General features: G+C 39.9%; 1 protein-coding gene across 1 annotated transcript; it reads right to left on the reverse strand.

Annotated features, from left to right (window-relative positions):
* Positions 1-5,521: 5,521 nt before the first annotated feature.
* Positions 5,522-19,657, reverse strand: LOC146960913 (divergent protein kinase domain 1C-like). Its single transcript, XM_085771944.1, has 7 exons — positions 19,445-19,657; positions 19,306-19,359; positions 19,022-19,203; positions 16,997-17,306; positions 13,194-13,358; positions 7,089-7,163; positions 5,522-6,996 (listed from the first exon to the last, which is right to left on the reverse strand). Exons 1-7 carry the CDS (start codon positions 19,610-19,612, stop codon positions 6,787-6,789), a joined length of 1,164 nt encoding a protein of 387 aa, XP_085628070.1. The 5' UTR covers positions 19,613-19,657; the 3' UTR covers positions 5,522-6,786.
* Positions 19,658-21,567: the final 1,910 nt, after the last annotated feature.

The raw sequence follows: 21,567 nt of genomic DNA on the forward strand, positions 1-21,567 counted from the left end.
TTTCAGTGGGAATGGAGATGCTTCATGAAATTCCATTAGATGCAACACAAGAGGGAGTGGAACGGAAATCATCCACACTACCAGAAAAAACAAGGATTAAAAGCAGCACAATTAATGTCAGTCGGCAGCACAAATGCAGAACTGTGAGGTAACTATTGGACAGCTGTTAGAGTCAAATATCCAGAAACCCAGTGTCGGTTTTCACCAAGCTGATGATTATAATGTCATCCAGCCAAATCTCATGCGTGTTCAGTTTTTAGTCAGAATTGGAGACCTTTTTTATTTGTGTGCGGTTTTGCAATTGAACACAGCGGCACAGTGCCAGCACAGCTAGCTTTGGAAGACTTCCATGTAAATCTTTTCCATGCAGATGATGTGGTGACAAGAGTTTTTTTTTTTCTTTCTTTCTTAAATGTCCAACGGACCCTCAGAGTGGAGTAACTGCACATCAGGGACACATCAAGACACAATTCAGCAGTAATATGAGGCCTCAGTTGTCTGTGCTAAACAAGTGAAGTTTGTATCTTACAATTTTATCCTCTCACGAAATCCACTCCAGGGGTTTGAGCAGTGTTTTCAAGTTGAGCTGAGGTAAAGTTACAATAACAATAAGGAGGACTGACCTTCATTTCAATACAACTACACAACTACACAACTACACAACTACTACACATTTTCTATAAATAATTATAACTGTTGCTTTTCATAGTCTTTCCTTTCCTTTTCTCCTCCAAATACACTGGAACCAGTTTTCTGACTGACTGGCTGCTCCACCTGCTTCTCCTCACTGGTGTCACATCTCAGGTATAAACTTAGGTGAGTGTGGTACAGTCATGACATGTGGATGCTAATTTCAGGTGTCCATGGTTCCTCCGGTAACAGTCGGCATCATGGCTGAAGTACATATCGGTACGCATGGCAATTTTCAGCCTAAATCACTTTAAATGATTGAGTTTGATGTCATCCTGAAGTAACAAGGGATCATGGGTATTGTCTTTACCATCGTTGTTGTCAGTTTCTCCTGGTTTGATTGCTCCAGTGTCAGCGCTTCAGGAGGGTTATCCAAGGCAAAACTGGTGGAAACCAAAGTAGAGGAACATTAAAAACGAGAAGCAAGCACAGGAAGTGAGATAATCATGAGACACCCACAAGGGAGTAGTACAAAACAAAACAAGAAATAAATGTTGACAGTGTCTCAGTTCACTGCTTTGCCTGTGTCAATGCAAATCTTGCGCGATTTGCATTGACACCCAGTTCACGGCTCCGCAAATCGCGCGAGATTCCGGCAGAGCAACACTGGGAGCTTCCGCTACAAACAAGCTTAAAATATAGACTTCTTTAATTTTTTTCTGAACAATTTCTCATGACGGGGCTTCAATACAAGAGGGACATTACAGACGAGCAGTATGGAGGTATCTGGATGTTTTTTGGTGTGTCTTTTTGGACGAGGAAAAGTGAGCTCCATTCTCAACCGTCATATCGACATGCAGTCAGTAGCGGCGCCAGGATTTTGATTGTGGGTGGGCCTTCAGAAAACTGGATGGGCCAGTTAAAATAAGCGTCATCATCATCTCCGTTTCAGCGCTTTTCTGCGGCGCTGAAGACAGCACAAATATTAAACTGTGATGTGGTAACAGCGCTAAATCCAGAATTAAAACAGCTTTTTATGGCTGTCAGTTGTTGTGACACTGGCTGTGTGTGTTTTGTGTCGGACTGACGAACATTATTTTTTTCATTAATTCTCCGCAAAAAAAAGGAGAAAAAAAAGAAGCCCTTAGTTGTGTTCAGAAACTTGACAGGTGTGGCACGACAAACTGGTGATCAGCTGTGGTCATTGAATAGTCTACACTACAGTAGGTCATTTCAATTTGTGCATCTGTGTTTTTTCCTTTTTGTTTTTTTTTTATAACATTTATATGCGCATCCAGCGCGAGAGAAACAGCGGGTGCACACCGGATGATTGCCAACCGGCAAAAACTGAAATGAGACGGTTAACGAGAGGAAAAACACAGAATATAGCCTACAATATAGGCTATGTCCAAAAGACTTTGTCCCGTCGTCACGACGTGAGCGAGGGAGGATCTGATGGTGGCTCAGGTTTAGTGATGAGGAAACTGTCACTGTCAGCAGCTGCTCCAAACAGACACGTTACAAACTTTATTTTGAAGGGACAGATTGTGTTGATTTTGTTAACAGTGACTTTGCACCCAAACATTAAGCATATCGGGTGCTGTCTCATCCGGTAGAATCGACTCTCCACAGTGCAGCTTGAAAACTCCTCTTTGTCCAAGCAGAATGACAGAAAGAGGCCCGGCCGCACTGCGCGCGGAACCGAAGCGCAGCGCCCTGGAGCGGAGGCAGTTTCAGATCGGCGCACATGTTAACCAGTCTGCCTGGTCGCACATCTGGCGCTGTGGAAAGAAGCCGCGCTTCAGTTCTATTTTTCACGCGAGCCGTGAGCGCCGTTGTCAAGCTGGATAGACGGATCGTACCAGACAGGAAGTCGGGCACAGAAAAGGCGAGAGAATCTGGTCAATTTTCAAAATAAAATGATTATTAATGAAGTTGTTGCCGTCTGTCTATTATACACACACACACACATCCATACAGAGCTAGGGACAGACCTGTGTGTGTGGAAAACCGAGTACAGACGAGTGGTCGATGTTTTACCGGCGAGGAGAGAGCAGGAGAAGCAGCTCCCTGTGCGACCAAGCGCCTGTGAGGACGCGCACAGCGCCCGCTCCGGGGCAGTTAATCGAAGTTACATTGTTGCGAGTTGACTCCGGCAGAAGCTCTGCGCCGTGCACACTGTTTCAGCTGCTTATTTTGTCATAGTTTATCAACGTCATTCTTGATTAGGATGATGTAAAGTTAATTTTGTGGTGGGGACAAAATTGTTCTTGACAAAAAGTGGTGGGGACATGTCCCCAGCGTCCCCAGCGTAAATGACGCCTATGGGTGGGCCCAGCCTAAAATGGGTGGGCCCAGGCCCACCCGGGCCCAATAGTAGCGCCGCAGCTGCATGCAGTGCTGCACGGAGCCCCGCTGTAACTCAGAGAAGGCACGGAGGACTCTGAAACTTCTCCCAGCCCTTAGTCCACATGAGGGTGAGTAGATAATGAGTGAAATTTTAATTTTGGGTGAACTATCCCCTTAAGTTAGTAGCAGCCTGAACTGATGCTGTTAGTCTTACAATAGAATAGAGTCTTGAATTTTGAATAGACTCAATATCTTTTCAAAAACATAGACATAACATCAGGAGGCTCCTCATTTTAAAGCTTCTCAGATACAATATTATTATTATGTATACAGTATGGCTCTGATAGTCTGTCATTGTGGCATTCTGTGAAATTCTCAGAATTCATCAAAAGAAAATGTGATTAAAATCACTGTTACTCTATGAAAGTCAACATTACAGTATCATGGATGAGGCCCTCGTGTCAGTCTCCTTATAAACTCGGCATATTTGAGATTTTCTGACTTCATCATCTCTGGCTTCTTCTTGATTTTTGCAGAAACCTTGAAAGTTGATCTACCTGAACATCAACATCTGGAGAAGCAGAGAGGAAGGAAGTGTAGATCTACTGTACCGCTGTCAGGGTGAAGGCCACTGAAGTGAAATCCTGCTGGGCTTGTGCTTCCTTCAGTCTTGAGTTCTTTTCTTGATATTATAAAAGAGGTGCCATCTTTTCTTTCTTTCTTTTTTTTCTGGAGAGATAATAGATCTTAACATTCACAGACAATCGTCAGTGGACACATTAAACACAGGAGAAGTGATGAGGAGTATTGGATTTGTCTAAACTCTCTAAACAAGTGTTTAGATTGAGCAGGTTAAAACAACTAAAGCAGCTGCTATGTGGAAAAGCAGCTGGAGGAAATCAGGGACCTGAGCCTGTAGAGACACAGACAGACAGGGAGGGCTGTTTATATATGAGAGACTTTACATTAGGAAGAAGTCCTCAGAGTGCTGCAGCTGAACAAACCAGCAACCACATACTGTAAATTCTTCATAACATATGTGGACTGTGGGCGGTGAGACTCCAGACATGTGTCCAAGTTCATTTAAAGGTCCCATATACTGTAGTACAGATGTCAATGTGAAGTTTGATTATAAAGTATGTCTGGGTTCTATATTGATACTGTGAAAGTATTAAAGTGTCAGTTCAGAGACAAATACAGCCCATAAACCAAACAAAACTAACTGTCTGACTAACTAACTGTGTCTTTATGCTTTATGATATCACAACAAAGCAGTCTCAGTCTCAGCCATTCCCCCAAACACTGGCCACCTGGGCCCACCACCCAGCCTTCAGCTCTATCACTCTTCTGATTGGCTGATTACCAGAGCTCCAGAGGAGATGTAAACCTATACTGACATGGTTTTTGATGATCAGAATCACAAATATTTGTGTGTAAAAATATAAAACCTTCAATCAATGTTTTAGAAACTACAAAAGACATTTATGACAAGCAAAAGCATCTTCTCCAATAAGAGCATATTGTTTTACTGCTTCTCTTTTATAATGGTGGTTAGCATCAAGACATTTGAATACAGAGACTCACATTGGATATTTTCCACTGTTTTAGGCAATTTCATAGCCCGTTTTTACAAACATTTTGTCTCAAAGGGCTTCACACAGCACCATGACAACATCCTCTGTCCTTAGACCCTCACATCCACTGAGGAAAAACTCAGGAGAAAAACAAACAAACAGGAGAAGCAACAGAGGAGGGATCCCTCAGCCAGGATGGGCGGACGTGCAATAGATGCAGACAAGAAAACAGTTTATAACACGGAATATGGGAAGACATGGAAATGGTTAACAAGAGCTGATGAAGGCAGCTTCTAGTGGGAGGAAAGGTAGGGAGAGCTGGCCAGCTTAATGGGAGGACTGGATGGTAGACTGGTTCAGCAGGGGAAAGGAGGTGATGACTAAACAATTAATAATTATCAGCTGAATTGATACTGAAATCCGAATTAGAAGAGGCCAGTTAGGCATTTGTGAACATAGAGACATAAGCAACAGCAGAATCACTTTACTATGGTTTTGGGTCAAATTCAGTTTCAAGGATAACCTTTTCTCTTTCTGTTGTGTTCAGTGAACAACGTGAGTAGGCAGCTTTAGACAAGTGGTTTGTGGTGGATCCATCTCAACTGCTGAAGGACAGTCAGTCCTCTGTCTCTGTCTCCTGTGGAAGTGTTGAGGCAAGGCACTCCTCACACTGAAGGTGAGCTAAGACTAAGAAGTGGTGAGACTCAGTGATCACTCAGGTCACAGGGTCCATCCATAGCTGCAGGCCATTGGTTGAAATGTTGTTAAATGGAACGTCCTTCATCCTCATTTCCACACAGCTTTTTGAAGGTTTTCTTACTTCTCTGTTCAAAACATCTTGATGAAGTAATAACACAATTCTAAAAACACAACTGACTCTTACTAGAATCTGACAGGAAACAGTGTTATCAATGAGAACACACTATGCTGCCCTGAAGGAAGAAACACAGCAAAGCCTCAAATGTTGTTACAGATTTTATTTTATTCTGAGCTGCACATATGAAATCAAACTTCAACAATTTTTAGGCTGTTTACAGAAGCCTGGCGCTGAAGAGGGTGTTAAGTCTCTACGCATCTACTCTGTTAAAACAAAGCCTGCTGATGTTAACACAAAATAAATTAACACAATATCATATATTGTCCCCCACAGAGTCTTGTTTTGACAGAGCCAGGCTAACCATCTCCCTGTTTCCAGTCTGTAAGATAAGCTAAACTAAGTTGAGCTAAGCTAAACTAAACTAAGCCAACCATCTCCTGGCTGCAGCCTCATATGTCTTCAGGTTTATTTTCTTATCTGACTCAGTCAGCGATGTTTGTTTAAAGTGACTCAGACCATTGTAATTTATGGAGTGAAAATCTGATGGAACACTGAATTGTCAAGCACCGGTAAAGAAATTTTAGCAGCTTAGTACTAAATAATGGGCAAACAACACAAAATTACCCACAAACTGTAAACTTAAACCCAACAAATGACAGCATTGGCCATCAGTCATTCATTTAGCCACAAAAACAACATTTCAATAAATGATAATATAACGTTACCTACAGGTTACTACAGCTTTATGCATAATTGTTTTCTGACTACAGACTCTCTTTAAATGAGAGAGGGCGTTTTAAATCTCACTGAGACTAAGTGGTTTAATAAAAGAAAGAAAACTCCAAGAAGATCCGTGTGCATAGGATCCATGACATGTTCCTCTGATGAGGAAACACTTAAGGCATTGCTGCGTGTTTCCAGATTCACTGTGATGAAATGGAACAAAGTGATTTTTTCCTCAAATGCCAAAAATATGAGGACACCGAGGACCTCCAGATAGCAGGCCGGATGATAAGGTCCATTCCTGCTGGGTGCTGGACACGACTGAGGCTAGGACTTCCATTTCAACTCAGAGTCCCTTTCATTGCAGCTTAGGCCCACAAGGAAATGGGTGTCCACATACTTTTGTGCATGTGGTGTATGGCTTTATTGTTAATATGTCTTAAAAATGATCCAACAAAGCCTCCATACTCCATTGTCCTTGGAGCTGACTGGGGCCCAACTGGCAGGTCTGAACCTGAGATGAATCAGTGAACTCTGTCCCATCAGCCAACATGTATATGAGAGTCTGTGTTTTCTTTCTGCAGGAATCATCACTAGGTGCATGTCCTTCGTCCTGTATTAAGAATAAAGAGTGTATGGTGTATTGTCCCTGTTGGTTTCCACTGGAGTGTTCTAGAGAAGCTGAAACCCCCCTCAGAAGTTCAGTGCTGTGTGAATGTGACCTTTCTCCTCCCTTGCCTCTCCTCTTTCACCCGAAGCCCCTCCCTCTTGGAGGAGGCGGGTCAGGATGTTGAGGAGGTGCTGATGGATGTCTCTGCCGCCTCCTCCCCCTCCGTCCTCTTCTCTTTCCTTGACACCTCCACCTGTTTCTGAACACTCCTGCACCGCTCGCTGCAGCTCCACCTGTTCAAACCCACCAGAACTTGTAATTAACAAATCATCAAGTGCTTTTGTTGAAGAATGTTAATGAAAGGGATGAAAATACAAAAAGCCACCTGCAGAGGGAGTCCTGCTTTGGCCCCGAGCAGAGTCGGAGAGAACCATGGTCTGAAAATCTTCTCACAGATCACCTGAAGGAAGAAGAAGAAGGAGAGGAAGGAATGAGATGAATAAAGGCAAGGGGGGTAAAAAGGAAAAAAAACAGATGAGATGCAGAAGAGATGGGAGAAAAGAGTAGTGGAAACATAAGCAGATGGTTAAATCACAAGGAAGAGAGAGGAGTGAATAGGCAAGAGAGAAGAGAAGGAGAGGAAAAAGATGGAAGTGAGATGGAGTGAAAGAAGGGGACAGGAAACAGAAACATATAGGGTAGGAAAAAGAAAAGAAAAAAGAAATGAATAGAGGAAAGATGAGATGAGTAAATGATGAGAATCTGTTTTTATGCAGATGACACCTCACTTTTCATTATCAAACACACACACACACATCAGTCAGTACAACACACACACACACCCACATACAGGTAAAACGACAATGGCTCCTTTCTCTGAGGAGGTGATTGACACAAGGAGGGTCATGGGAGATAATGGTCAGGAGACACCTGTGGAGCCTCAGATGGGCCAATAGGAGAGCAGTGTGTCACTGACGTGTCATCATCACTGCTGTCCTGTGCCAGTGTCTGGTCCGGTCTTCACTCATCTTCTCTTCTCCTTTGTTCATCTGATCTTTTGTTCATTTTTCTCTTCCCCCCCCCCCCCCAATTTTTCCTTTTACTGTCTATTTCACTCTCTCAATTCACCATCATCTTTTCTATTTCATAGTTTATTGTCACTTTTATTATTTGGTTTTGTTCTCATTTTCTTGCTCTTTGGTCTACACCTGGATCCTCTGTCTTCTATATTTTCTTGCACTTTTCATTCTTACCTTTCCTTTTTTATTTTCTCATTTTCTTCTCTCCTTCATTTTTCTTATATGTTTCCATCCTTTAATAACCTGTAACCACAGGTCACCTTTCACTTCTCATTTCCTCCACAGTCTGTATCTCTACACTGTAAAGATTTTCGCCGTGAATTTACAATAAATTATTGGATAAATTTTGCATTACTTTCACAATAAGGTTACTGTGAAATATACTCACAGCAATTTACTGTAATTTTATACCTGTGATATTACAATGCATTGTTGTAAAAGCACAGCTGTATACTGTAACTTCACAGCTTCAATGACAAAGCAATTACTGTGATATTACAGTACATTACTGGGGAATTACAACCTTTTGCTGTACATCATTACAAGAAGGCCCTGTACTTTTACAGTGTGTACTGTAAATGTAATGCACAAGTTCATAGTAATTTATTGTGAATTTACAATGTATACTGTGGAAGTCATATAAGTAATGCAGACAAAGTTTCAATTTACTGTTAGCCCAATGGCATATTTATTTACAAATAAAACATACATACATACAGTAAATGCCAAGATATTCAAGAATTCAAGAAATTCAACAGTTATAAACTTTCCAAAGCCATCTTAAAGGGATAGTTTACCCAAAATTGAAATTTCACTCATTATCTCCTCCCCCTCGTGTGGACTAAGGGCTGGGAGAAGTTTCAGAATTATCCGTGGCTTCTCTGAGTTACAGGGGGTCTCGACGTAGCAGTGCATGTCCATATGACGGTTGCAAATGGATACCACTTTTCTTCGTAACAAAAAGACACACCAAAAAACATCCAAATACCTCCATGCTGCTCGTATGTAATGTCCGTCTTGTATTGAAGCCTTGAAATGTGAAATTGTCCCCAAAAAAATTAAATAAGTCCATTCTTCAAGCTTGTTTGTAGCGGAAGCTCCTCTTCCTGGTCCGTCAAATTTGGACGAACCAGGATCTGTCCTCTTCGAGAGAAGAAGAGCTTCTAGAAGCTTCCGCTACAAAACAAGCTTGAAGAATAGACTTATTTAACTTATTCAATACAGACGGACATTACAGACGAGCAGCATGGAGGTATCTGGATGTTTTTTGGTGTGTCTTTTTGTTACGAAGACAGTTGGTATCCATTTGCAACCGTCATATGGACATGCACTGCTACGCCGAGACCCCCTGTAACTCAGAGAAGCCACGGAGGACTCTGAAACTTCTCCCAACCCTTAGTCCACATGAGGGTGAGTAGATAATGAGTGAAATTTCAATTTTGGGTGAACTATCCCTTTAAAATACAGAGAAATTGTACAGAAACGTGGAATTCACTACCTAGCTGTGTCACAATAACAGTAAGAGGATAGGAATGAGGCCTACATGGCAAAATAAGAGAAGGGAGAGAGCAATGAAGGGATGTCAGAAAGGGGTAGTTTCCTCAAAAGGGTGCTCACATAAGGGTTCATTGTTGTCCACTTCTTGGTCTTTGGTCCACTTCTTCCTCGATGTCCAAGAAGCACCTGTTAACAAGCAAAGATAGTTTCAGTTTTAAATAGACTTATGTATTGCAGGCAGCATTTGTCAAGGCATTTTCCCATATCACACCCTAATAGACTTATAATCCAAACTTGTTGGATCTCCTTTGATCATTTGGAAAAACTAACCACATATTGGGATCTAAACGGTTACTTGCATGAAAAACATCAAGATTGCTGATCACTGAATTAGAAACCTATACTATAATATGAATTACAAGATCAAATCTGATCTTTATACAATACCTTTAGTGACTGTCCAGCGACAGGATACTCAAGGTTGAAGATGCAATAGCTGCTGAAGAAAGCAGGGTGGGCCCATCACATGTCCCTCAATGGATATCAGCCATCCAGAGGGCTTCATCATGTCACCTGAAATGAACCGATAAAACATCATGTGTTATGAGCACTTTGAGATCTGTTTCAAATATAAAGTGCTCCACAAATGTTCATTGTGGCCATGTAAATTCCTAGAATCAAAATAAAATACTGAGTTAGAAATGTGGATAACAGATCCAAGAAACTTTACCTTGATTGATCAAGGAGGCGGTGCTGGGGAGTTCTGCAGTATTGACGTCCATGGCAGTGGCACATGGCTGTAAAATAGTAAACACACCATAGCAGATATTTAACATTAAATATTGTTCATTGGTCAGAGGTTTCATACAAGGTAATACATGGCGTCTAATGTAATCACTTATTTTCCATTTTAATAATATTTTGAATAAAAAAAATCTTACATCAGCTTCAAGCATTAAATTCTCCTTCGGCTTTTTGAAGTCCGACATTAGGAGCAGCAGGATGCAGGCAGACTCGTCAGGGTCTGGATCACAGCAGGCCACAACATCTCGGATCTGGGGGACATCGACGTCCGTCAGGGCCGTGGTGGTGTCATTTGAATGTAAAAACATTGACATGACCAAGTAGGGGAAAATAAAAAATGTAAAATTAATTTCACACATATACTGTATATCAGAAAATGTTCTAGCTGGTATGGGATCGATACGGCCGAGGTGTCCCACTTTCTTCAAAAAAAGCCCAAACCCAACTATATGATCAAATGTTGAGTCATTATGACCTTTAGCCTATAATCTTAACACATTAACGCTTTATACGGTTCAGCAAAAGCATGATGTACGGCAGCTAACGTTAGTAGTTGGGTAGCATTAATGAAAAGACAGCTATTAGCAAATGCTATGAGACAACCTTTCGGGCACTTGCTTAAAAAAATATGAAATGTGTCACGCAATATACGTTCATTTGAAAGTAAAAAACCCATAACATTGGAGTTATGCATGCAGCTCACCTTCTCCATTCAGTCCAGAAGAGAAAATGGCATGTTCAGGTTCAGTTGGTTCAGTGCGTCGGTTAGGTGTCATGTGACCATGGAATATTTGAAAAAACAATATTTTACTGTGATAAAACTGTTGAATGCTGTGAAATCCTTGCATGTTTTTACGGTGTTGCTGTGACATTACAGACCTTGTTGTGATATAACAGGAGTTTTTTGATTGCAGTATTTAACTGTAAAATAACAGTTAAAATCTGTAAAATCACAGGATTCTGTAGTTTTTACAGGTATTCATCGGGAAATTACAGGAAAACTTAATTACAACAAGTTACTGTAAAATAATACTGTTAATTATTGTGAAATCCTTGTAATTTCTAACAGTGTAAGTGTTTGTGCATCCCATCCAGTCATCAGCCATAGAAAAATATTTTCCCTGCGTATCATATTAGCACATCCTCCTCAGGTGAATACAGGTATCTTATATCATATGACATGTGATACAGGAGCCAGCAGGGTGATGAGAGTCTGTCTGGGCATTGTCATGGTGATGATGGCGGTGATGGTGATGTCCGCCTCGGCTTTGCAGGCATTTCCTTCGATACGAAAACTAATAATAATAATAACTGAAAGCAAGCTATTGTACTAATTCATATCTAGTTAATCATAAATTACAAAAATACTGAGATGTAACGAAACAAAATGTATATCAATGATAATCGACAACTATTTCTGCTACATATAATTAATCAAATTTTAGCTCTAAAATCCTGTGATGTGTTGCAGCTACTTTATAACCAAACTAATGAATGTCTTCAAAATTATTGGATAATAAAAATGATTATCTACTGTAAAAACAAAACAAAACAACAACCCTGAAACATATTTAACGTTGAATCAAAGATAATGAATTTATGCTCAGAGGATATTTGTATTTATTATAATATTATAATAATATTATAATTTATAATTAAAATAATCATGAGATAAAAAGTCAAAGGCAAGACAGTGAAATTCCTCCAAAGTGTCTGACCAAACTGAATCTTTACCTCTAATATATTGATTCTGTGAAGAAATTGTCATTATTTTATATTAAAAAATGAGAATAGAAAACCTAACAACTATAAAAATAACAGTTAATTAATTCAGTTGAATTATAAATGAATTAAAATAATTAGAAAAAATCGAATTAGAAACATTTGTATTTTTCATCTTGAGTCTGGATTCATGATATTAGTGTACAGAATCTGAAATGAGCATTTCAGCCTTTAAAGCCTTTTTAAAATTATTTCCACAATGTTTCATTCTTTGCAGCTCTTGGTAAAATGTACTTCAGGCAAAAATAGATATTAATTAAAAAAAATAAAATTCTGAGAAGATCAATAAAATCAACGTCCTGTTTGACTCATTTCACTGCTTTCTCTTGATTTACATTTTGAGTCTCTCTTTCCTTTGAATTTGAAACCTGCAGTAAAACATGTGCACATATTGATAAAAATAAAATAGATTCATATAAAACTTTTACAGCCTATGAAATGATTCAGTGCAAATGTATTTGAAGCATCTCCAATAAAAACAGATTTAAAGACGCAACATGCCGGCAGCAGGCTCAGCCCTCAGCTCCTCCAATTACTAATTATCATTCCACTTGTCTCTTTACTTCGCACAGGTATAATTAAATGTTGTGAAAGATGGATCACTGAGTCTGGGAGAAACAGACAACCCTGTAATTTATCAAGCGTCTTATTAGGAGCCAGGCTCGCGTATGGCGGCACGAATGCATTCAGGCCTCATTACATTTTCTGTCTGAGCGGGTCAGAGCGTGCAGAAGAGGAGTGGACACACACATGTTGAATATGACACAAAGAAATAATGCAATGAAGGGATGGGGATTGAAACATGAAATGATGAAATTATGAATTTTGCAGCTTCTGTTTTTATCTGTTTTCAATCTCTTAAAATAAAAGATCACCAAATTCTAATTGACTCAACCTCACCTGTCTGAATTCATCATGGAAGGTGAATTTTTGTATTTTAAAATATTGAGTAGGCTATTGTTAATATTTATATGATGTAATAATCACCAGATCTGATGTTTTCCTAAACCACTGTTAGGCAACAAAGTTCTAGTTTTCATAGATAAGTCAGGACACAAACATCTCTGGCTACTTGGTTTGTGTAATTCATTTGTGTTAAATAATATACAAAAAATATAAACAGATAAGACTGTAAATATTCAACCATATTTGTTTAAAAAAATATTTTTAACAAATAATAAGAAACTATCTATTTGAAATAGAGAAAACCAAACCAGAACAAGAGTGAAAAATAAAATGCACGTTTGTGGATGTGAATGTGAATGTAGCGAAGTACAGGTAGTGAATACAAAGTAAGGGCTTAGGGAAAGAGTGAGTGGGAGTCTTACCTGCAGGTTGCTGTTGCTACGGCGAGGGCTGCACCTGCGTCTGTTCAAGTTACACCTGGACGAACAGTCGAAGAAGTTACAGTCGTCATCACTGCTGCAGTTCTGGTCCAGGATGTCCCTCATCTTGGGCTCAAAGAAGGCCATGTCCACGTCGATGGCCACCACCTGCAGCAGACAGCACAGCACACTGACTCCAGCTCATCACGTCTAAGTGTTTCTAAATCCTGACGTGACGGCGACACCTTGAAATAGAATGTACAGACTCTGAATGTGCAAACAAAGGTTTAAAAGAAAAAGTGCACTTACGTGTGATCTGTAAATAAAAGGTCAAGTATTTTATACACTAATCACTTCATTGTGCACTTCATTAATTATTTAGGATTTCAAATATTATTGTGCACATCTTATAATTCCATACCTGTTTTACAAATACTTTTCTAAATATAATACACTGATTATAATTTATGACTTCAAGTGTGTATGAAGATGGTGTAAATACACACACAAAAGCTAGAGCTATTCGTATTATATGCAATGTAAAGTACAATGAACATACTAATGACTTGTTCTTGAGGGCAGCTGCTTTGAAATTCGTAGATTTGATTAAATTAAAAACTGTACAAATTGCCTATTTGGCGAAACATAATCAATTACCTGTAATTATTCAAGGACTTTTCTGTGAAAGGGAAAGTGCCAAGAGATATGACCTCCGGGGTCAACATAAACTGGCACAGCAGCTCACAAGGACAACGCTTAAATCTCTGTGTGTCTCAGTTTGTGGAGTAACTATGTGGAACAGTTTGGCTGAAAACATCAGAAACAGTAAAAGTCTAAGTGAGTTTAAAAGAAAGTTTAAACAGCAGATGTTTGACGTGTATAAATGAAATGAAATGAAATTAGGACTGTTGAGGGAGTTCGCAATGTTTTTTTGTTTGTTTGTTTATTTGTTTGTTTGGTTGTCTGCTTGCTTGTTTTTTCTGTTTATTATTATTATTATTATTATTATTATTATTATTATTATTATTATTATTTATTTATTTGTTGTTATGTATGTCTTGATGGTGTCTTAGTGTGTAAATGGGGATGGAAATCTAAAAGCTATGCTTCGTCTATCTCCCTTTCAGGCCAGGTGTTGTTGTTTTTTGTGTTGTTGCTGTTTTGGTGTGTTGATGTGTGAGTTTGTTCTGTCTGGTTACTGTGTAAAGGTGTGAAATAAACACTTAAAAAAAAAGAAAAGGAAATACAAAGGCTGTGCAGATACATTTTATCATCAGATTTAAAGTGAGTCAGCAGTCTCTCTCTCTCTCTGTCTTTCTCTCTTTTCTCTTTCTTTCTCTTCTCACAGGTATGCTTTTAATTTTCTCGGTAACACTTTATTTTAAGGGGTCCTTGTTCCTGTGTATCTACCTAATTAATTACAGTGTAATTACCTATGTAACCGTATGTAATAACATGTACTTACATTGTAAATACATAGTGTATTTTGGTGTACTTACAGGTCCTTGTTACACTTGTAATAAGAAATGCTTGTGCAAAGAGAGAGGCCACTTTGGCATTTCTTATTACAAGTGTAACAAGGACCTGTAAGTACACCAAAATACACTATGTATTTACAATGTAAGTACATGTTATTACATACGGTTACATAGGTAATTACACTGTAATTAATTAGGTAGATACACAGGAACAAGGACCCCTTAAAATAAAGTGTTACCATTTTCTCCAAGTCCACAGAATATCACTGCCTATTCATACAACTTAGACAAATGTGGGATATATAAAATGATTCATTCCAGCTGCACTGGAAGCTGTGTTTACTGTGTGTTTATGAAATGAGCATGTGTAGAAGCTGCTGCTGGTTTCAAGGTAAGTGTTATACTGCAGCTCTTGTTTTACAGCGTTGGTGCAGTAAAGTCTGAGTTGTTAAATGTATTCAGGAGCAGGAACAACACTGATCCTGTTAACACTGTAAGAAAGGTGATTAGCCTGTTGTTTACAAATGCCATGTTTTTTTTAACTGCTCATTCTCCACTAATCAGCATCCAGCCGAGTGAAAGAGAAAACAGTTTGGATAGAGTTGTGATTGTTGGCCCAGAGCCCAGCACAGACCTGACACGCTGCTGGATTAATGACAGTCTGGCTCCGTTTGCTGCTAAACCCATCAAACCATCTGATAACGATGGGAAAACAACCAAAGACCTCTGCTTGACTTTCTCACTGCTGCTCTGTCCACAAGGAAAAAAAGCAGGAAGAATGTCCATTTTTATCCGTTGGGCTCGTTCCACTCACCAAAATAAGCAACGTTTCAACCTTTAATGGTCGTATCACGGAGAAATGATGGAGAATACATGAGTCAGATTCTTACTAAAGTTTCAACAGCTGCGTTTTTCTCAGTCACAAACAGAAGGATGACGAGCATAGAGGACTCTGAGTTCACAATCATCAAGGAAATTCTGGCCACTGAGGGAAACAGGTAATCAGAAGACAGAACTGAAGCTGAAAGTCAATCCATGAAGCTCTCACACACTAAATGGCACTGGTGTCGTATGAAAAGCAGCTGGTTGTGGAGGGTTGGAAAACTTTCTGTCCACGGTTTGAGTTTAGATTATCTGAGGGTGACTCAGATCAGTTTGACGTTGAGAGGCTTTAGTTAGTTATCAACTAGCACAGAAATAAGCTTTGATTCACCCGGGGTTCTTCTGCCTTTCTTCTGTGTCCTGGGTGTCAGCACTCAGCCAAGCTCATCTGTGCTCTTTAAAAAGTTCTTCCAACTCTTGAACAGTTTTTTGGTTAAAGATAATAATTCAATCTGTTGCTTTTCAGACTGAATAATAATGTCAACAGTAGAAGATGTTTTTCTTTTCCAGTTTAAACTGGGGTTATCACAAGCTTTTGTCCAACAAAGAAGGTGGAGCTGATATGATCATCATCATCATCATCATTTATCAGATCGTCTGTTGTGCAATCATATGCATTAGGGATGTCACGGTTACAGATTTTCTTGGTACCATAATTGTCGGAGAAATAAACAAACATGGTATTACGTTATCATGCTTATTATGCATTAATTAATCTGACAACACCGCTGTATGGATGTGTAAAAATCAAATATGGTTAAAATATAATTGCATTACTAATTATATACACAAAAATATTTTAAGTATCTATTAATACATGACCAACCAGGGAAAAAGTTTGGAATATTCAAATCATTAATTGTCATCTATACAAAATGTATCTCTTTTTTCCCAATACAAATGACGCACACACCATTTAAACTCCTACCAATTCAATGCTACGTTTGTTTTCGTTCCATGCCAGTTGTGCTGATTTGTCTATATGGTTCCAACATAATCTTTTTTGGAAAGTGACAGTATTTTAGGAATGTTGACGAGTAAATAATTGTGGCATCTAATCCTTATGAAAACAAGTAATCATGACATCCCTATAGTAATGATGCTGAAATTTATGACAATGTATAGTAGCCTATATATACATTTGCTTATTTATTCCTGTGTAAAATGACCATCTCTTTCCCAGCAGGGCCAAAATTTCTCCTTTTGGCTGAAAAAACATTATTTTCAAATAAACTTCACGTAACCACAGTCTATCCACTCACTAATTTCCATCTCTAATGGCTTTTTATTTAAAGTCCCTTTGATCCTTTCTCTCCAAGCTTGCTGCTGTGCTTTTACCCTGTTCCTTCTCTCAGAGAACATTCAGACCGTTCAGGCTCAGTCAGAGTGAGTCATTCTGGAAGAGACGTATCAAACAAAGTGAATCACAAAGTGTATGAAACTCACAGTCAGGTCCTTCCTGATGGCGAAGTTCTCAGGTTTGATGTCACACAGGTGAAGTTTGTGAGTGAAGTCGTTGTCAAAGTGCCAAACCATGTCCAGAAAGCTCAGCGCGATACGGTGGACCATCTCCCTGGTGGTCCACCTCCCATAGGCTCCGGACGGGTCTGGACCCTGTGGCCCGGGACCGGCAACCTCCTCCAGGGAGAAGATGTTCTGGTCCCAGGCGTGGCCTGCAGAAAGGTACTCCACGGCGTAGAAGTGACCGCAGGAGCCCAACACTTTGGCCACATGGGTGCTGAGGTCCTGCAGGACTCTGAGGAAACCAAGTGGGAGATGAAGGTTCAGGAGCAGCAAGGGTTGAGTGAATATACAAATACAGAGATGAACTAAAGAAGTCAACTACAGGCCTGAGAGCTGCTGCTACAAACATCCAATCAGAGAGCTCTTACTTTTACTATAGCCATGCTAATTTTAGACATGCTAATTTTACCCCCTTAGCAATGTATTAGCTATTCTAGTTTTAAAACACACATCACGTAGCCTACATATGATAGAAATATCACTCTCTGAAGGCATATATTTAGGTGTTTGTCTTGCCTTCCATCCCCCAAACTGTGAGAATTGACTAAAAAATCTGTAATTTTCAGGCTCTCTAGGTTGAAATCCGTGTGGTTTTACGAGCTGTTCCCTCAGCTGTCAAGTAATGATGTAACTAGTTTTCAGATTTGGATAACCCCACCCCTACCTGGTACCAGTAGAAGGGGCGGGGCAAGCAGTGGTTCATTTGCATTTAAAGGGACAGACACTGAAAGCAGCTGTTCTGAACAGAGGATGAAAAGAGCTGAGATGTTTGATCCTTGGGGGATTTTGACCAAAGCATGTCACAGACATGTCTTTAAGACACCTGGGAACTATTTTAATTTGTGGGAAAGGGGCAGAATATGTCTCCTTTAATTTTGTTTCTAATTTTAGTGATGCTAGTCAGAACAGTTGTCTTTTTTAAACATGATAGTTTTAGTTGTGCAACCCACAATAGGCTACTAGAACTGTTGATCATCTCACAACAATGACTTGGCTACATAGATCGCCATAACAGTTCATACTTGGACTCACTGTCCACAGAGTGAGAGTGAATCCTCCAGTGTTGGATGATTCTCTGATATTCTGATATTGCAGTGTGGTTCATCTTTGTGATTCTGAGTAGATCTCAACATTTATTGAACATTATCATGAGTGATACTGGTGACAACAGTCTGATGCCATCACACATAATACGATTCAATTTTATGAGCCTTAATATTCCAGTGGAACAGGTCATACACACTGGTGCAAGGGTTAATATGCTTTTCAGGTCAGACAAATCCACTGTGGTTTAGCCACCTATCTCCCCTAACACATACACACACACACACACACACACACACACACACACTCTTTTTTTTAATATCTGAACTCCATTTGTCACTGCAGCTCTGTCTGCAGGCCTCAGATAAGCAGCAGCACAGGTCACCTCGCCTCGTCGGTTTTATTTTTGGACTCAGTGGAGTTTTGGCTTCCAGCCTGTTGGTGTCTGAGTGTCTGTGCCCTCCAATAAAAAAAAAACAAGAAAAAAAAAGTCTATTTGTCCTCGTCCTCCAGTGAAACAACCTTATGTGGTCAGACTTCAGTACATAGTTACGTTTGGGTTCTTTTGGAGGTGATGCTGGAACGAAATTCTGAATGAATTATAGGAAATCTAAAGATACCCATCAACAAGAATGAATTATATCAGCAACTACTGACCTGACTACTGTAAAATTAGCAGAGGACATTTCATTCACCAAAGGACAAACTCTAATTTATTTAGGTGACACCCTGAAATTTCCTCCGACATCGCCATTGGATCAGATCATCAGAAGATCTGCATAAGAAATATTCATTCTGTGCCTCAGAGAGGATGGACTTTGATATTAAACTGATTTTCTTCGAGCCACCATTGCAACAGGTTTGGCTGGAGGATCCAGGTCTCAGGTGTTGTTGTGGTTTTACCTGAGGAAGGTGTACTCCTCCTGCTGCAGCAGGGACCAGAGGGAGGCCAGCTCTGCTCTGGAGTAGCTCTTGTCTCTGTGTTGCAGCTTCTTCCCCCATAGTCTGGCCAGAGAGCTGTTACTTCCTCCTCCTCCTCCCTCTTCATCCTCACCCTCCTCAGCCAGCCCCAGGGAGTTTCGTACCTGAGATCAGAGGACATTACAGTATAATATGCACTGCAAACTTAGATTTTTGTCTGATAAGTGGCTTTATTAGCACTAAACGTCTGATATACTGTAACTTACTTCCAGGGTGGCGTAGAAAACCACATCAAGAGGGGACAGCTCCTCTGCTGTGTCCTGAATAGAGAAAAGATGATTATGAATCATTTTCAGTGTTCTCTGGCCCTAAATTGAGTGGATAAATAAAAAATGCGGACATTACCTGGTAGTCCAGAATCCCCAGTGGCTCGTAGGAGGAGAAATTCTCCAGTTTGGACTTGAGGATGATTGGGTTTCCTCTCCAACGTGCTTCTATCACCTTCTTCCCGTTCTCGTAGTAGAGGCAGCGCTTGTACTCCACCAGGCCGAGCACACACAGATCCTCACACATGTCGCCCGTCACTGAGCCCTCGCCAAACTCCAGACACTGTGCAACAAAACAGAAAGGTCACTGAACCTCAAACAGCATCACAGGCTTAAGTCAGACCAGAATCATTAGTCCTGCTAATTCTACAGGTGAATAGAGTAAAAATTTAAATATATATCACCATGAAACTTCCCAAGTTGATCACTTACAGTAAGACAAACATTTTTTGTATTACAAGTTTTGTCAAGTTGTATGTGCAAATATGTAAATAGGCAATATCTAATTCAATTTGCACTAACTTGCATACATTTCCAGAACAGAAATCTTAACAATGGATAAAGCCCCTTTTAATGTTTTATCTTTTATTTTGTTGACATATTAGACTCAGAAGAGGGGATTTTGGATATCTCTTTTTATCACTCTGTAAATGAGAAAATACTGTCACCAGTTTTTAGGAATAAAATGTTGTATAAATCAGGCTGTGAATGATATATCAATAGTCCCCTCTGTAAAAACCTTCAGAATATAGAAAGGGATCAAAATGGATGGTTTGATGTAAGTGCTGCTGAAGTGGAGATTTCTATCTCAGAGTAAGAGGAAAACTTATTTTGAGAAAACGGCCTTTTACTGTAAAATTCCATAGATTGTTATTGTCATCATACCTTTACGATTTGTTGCTGATAGAAAGGAAATGGCCTTTTTGGAGAGCTACTTGACAACAGGCACAGCACATGTCACAGCAGCATGTAACTTTTGGTGAATTTAGGAGAAATCTACCGAAAGAGACACAATAAAGTAAAAACAAACAAACAAACAAAAAAACGGCTTAATGTGGATTTTCTACCATTTCTTTTCACTATTTTGAAAGAAGACATGAGGAAGCAAAATAGCCCCAAATGTCAAAATTGATGAGTGCTTGAAGAAACAATGTTTTTGCCTGTAGTGTCTCACCTTAACTCCTAACAGAGAATAAAGTCAACCTGAAACTACAATTGTTGATAAATTGTGTGACAGACTGAAGCAAGCTCGTTCTGTTTCATCATTTTGACACAAATCCTTCTCTTTACCTGGTTCTGTTTTTCTTTTTCTTTACCCATGGACATCTGAGGGAGATTCTACATCTGAGTGAACACAGTGATGAGCATGTGCACTCTCCCTCTCACACACACACACACACACACACACACACACACACACACACACACACACACACACCTCACACACACACACACACACACACACACACACACCTCACACACACACACACACACACAGACAGACACCTGTGTCCTGTGTAGTGTCTGAGCAGCTCAGTGTCCAGTTGAGGTGTGCGGGTCGAGCCGGAGGATTAGCCTGGTCCTGGTCCAGGGGATTACCCGGCTAATCCTCATGCTGCCCACATTCCAACACAAACATCAGTCAGTGAGCAGCTCAGAGTCTTACAGGTAACCTTCACCATCACACACTGGACCAGCACCGCTGCTTTATTGTAGCTAATGCAGGTTTTACCTCATTCATTCCACCATGTTTGTGCTGTAAAGACCAGATTCCACTGTTTACTGTTAGACTTTAGGGCATGGTCACACAAAAACCTCTGGTTTCACTAGTCCAGCCACTGTTTCACTGTGTAATCCTGTTGGACCTAAATTAAAGGCACAGTCAACAGAATCAAAAGGAGGTGAGGAAGGAGACATCTTTTGAAAGATACTTATCAGTTAGTCAGGAGAAACATCTTTAAAAGTAAGGAGTAAGTTTAAAAGTAAGGAGTAAAAGGTGATGTTGATGTTATCTGTGTTACAGCCCATATGCTTTTGTCATAAGTCTAATAGAAAAGTCAGGACATGGGACTGAGTGATTGCTCCTCACTCTGCAGAAGCCTGTAACAGCTGTGTTAGAAAACAAATGTAAAAAACTTTTTTTCTCTTTCCTGGTTCTTCAGCCTTGAATCCTGTAGTTTCTATGGGATTTCCAAAAATAAT

This window comes from Trachurus japonicus, unplaced genomic scaffold (genome assembly GCF_045865225.1).
Source record: "Trachurus japonicus isolate A0001 unplaced genomic scaffold, Traja_1.0 AP029836.1".
Classification (NCBI taxonomy): Eukaryota; Metazoa; Chordata; class Actinopteri; order Carangiformes; family Carangidae; genus Trachurus; species Trachurus japonicus.

Coding starts and splice junctions, on each gene's coding strand:
- LOC146960913 (XM_085771944.1), bottom strand. CDS start 19,612: ATGTGTGAGGATCTGTGTGTGCTCGGCCTGGTGGAGTACAAGCGCTGC. Junction 7,164..13,193: donor GTAGCAACAGCAACCTGCAG/GTAAGACTCCCA, acceptor TTCTTCCTTCAG/GTGATCTGTGAGAAGATTTT. Junction 6,997..7,088: donor AAGCAGGACTCCCTCTGCAG/GTGGCTTTTTGT, acceptor GGGTTTGAACAG/GTGGAGCTGCAGCGAGCGGT.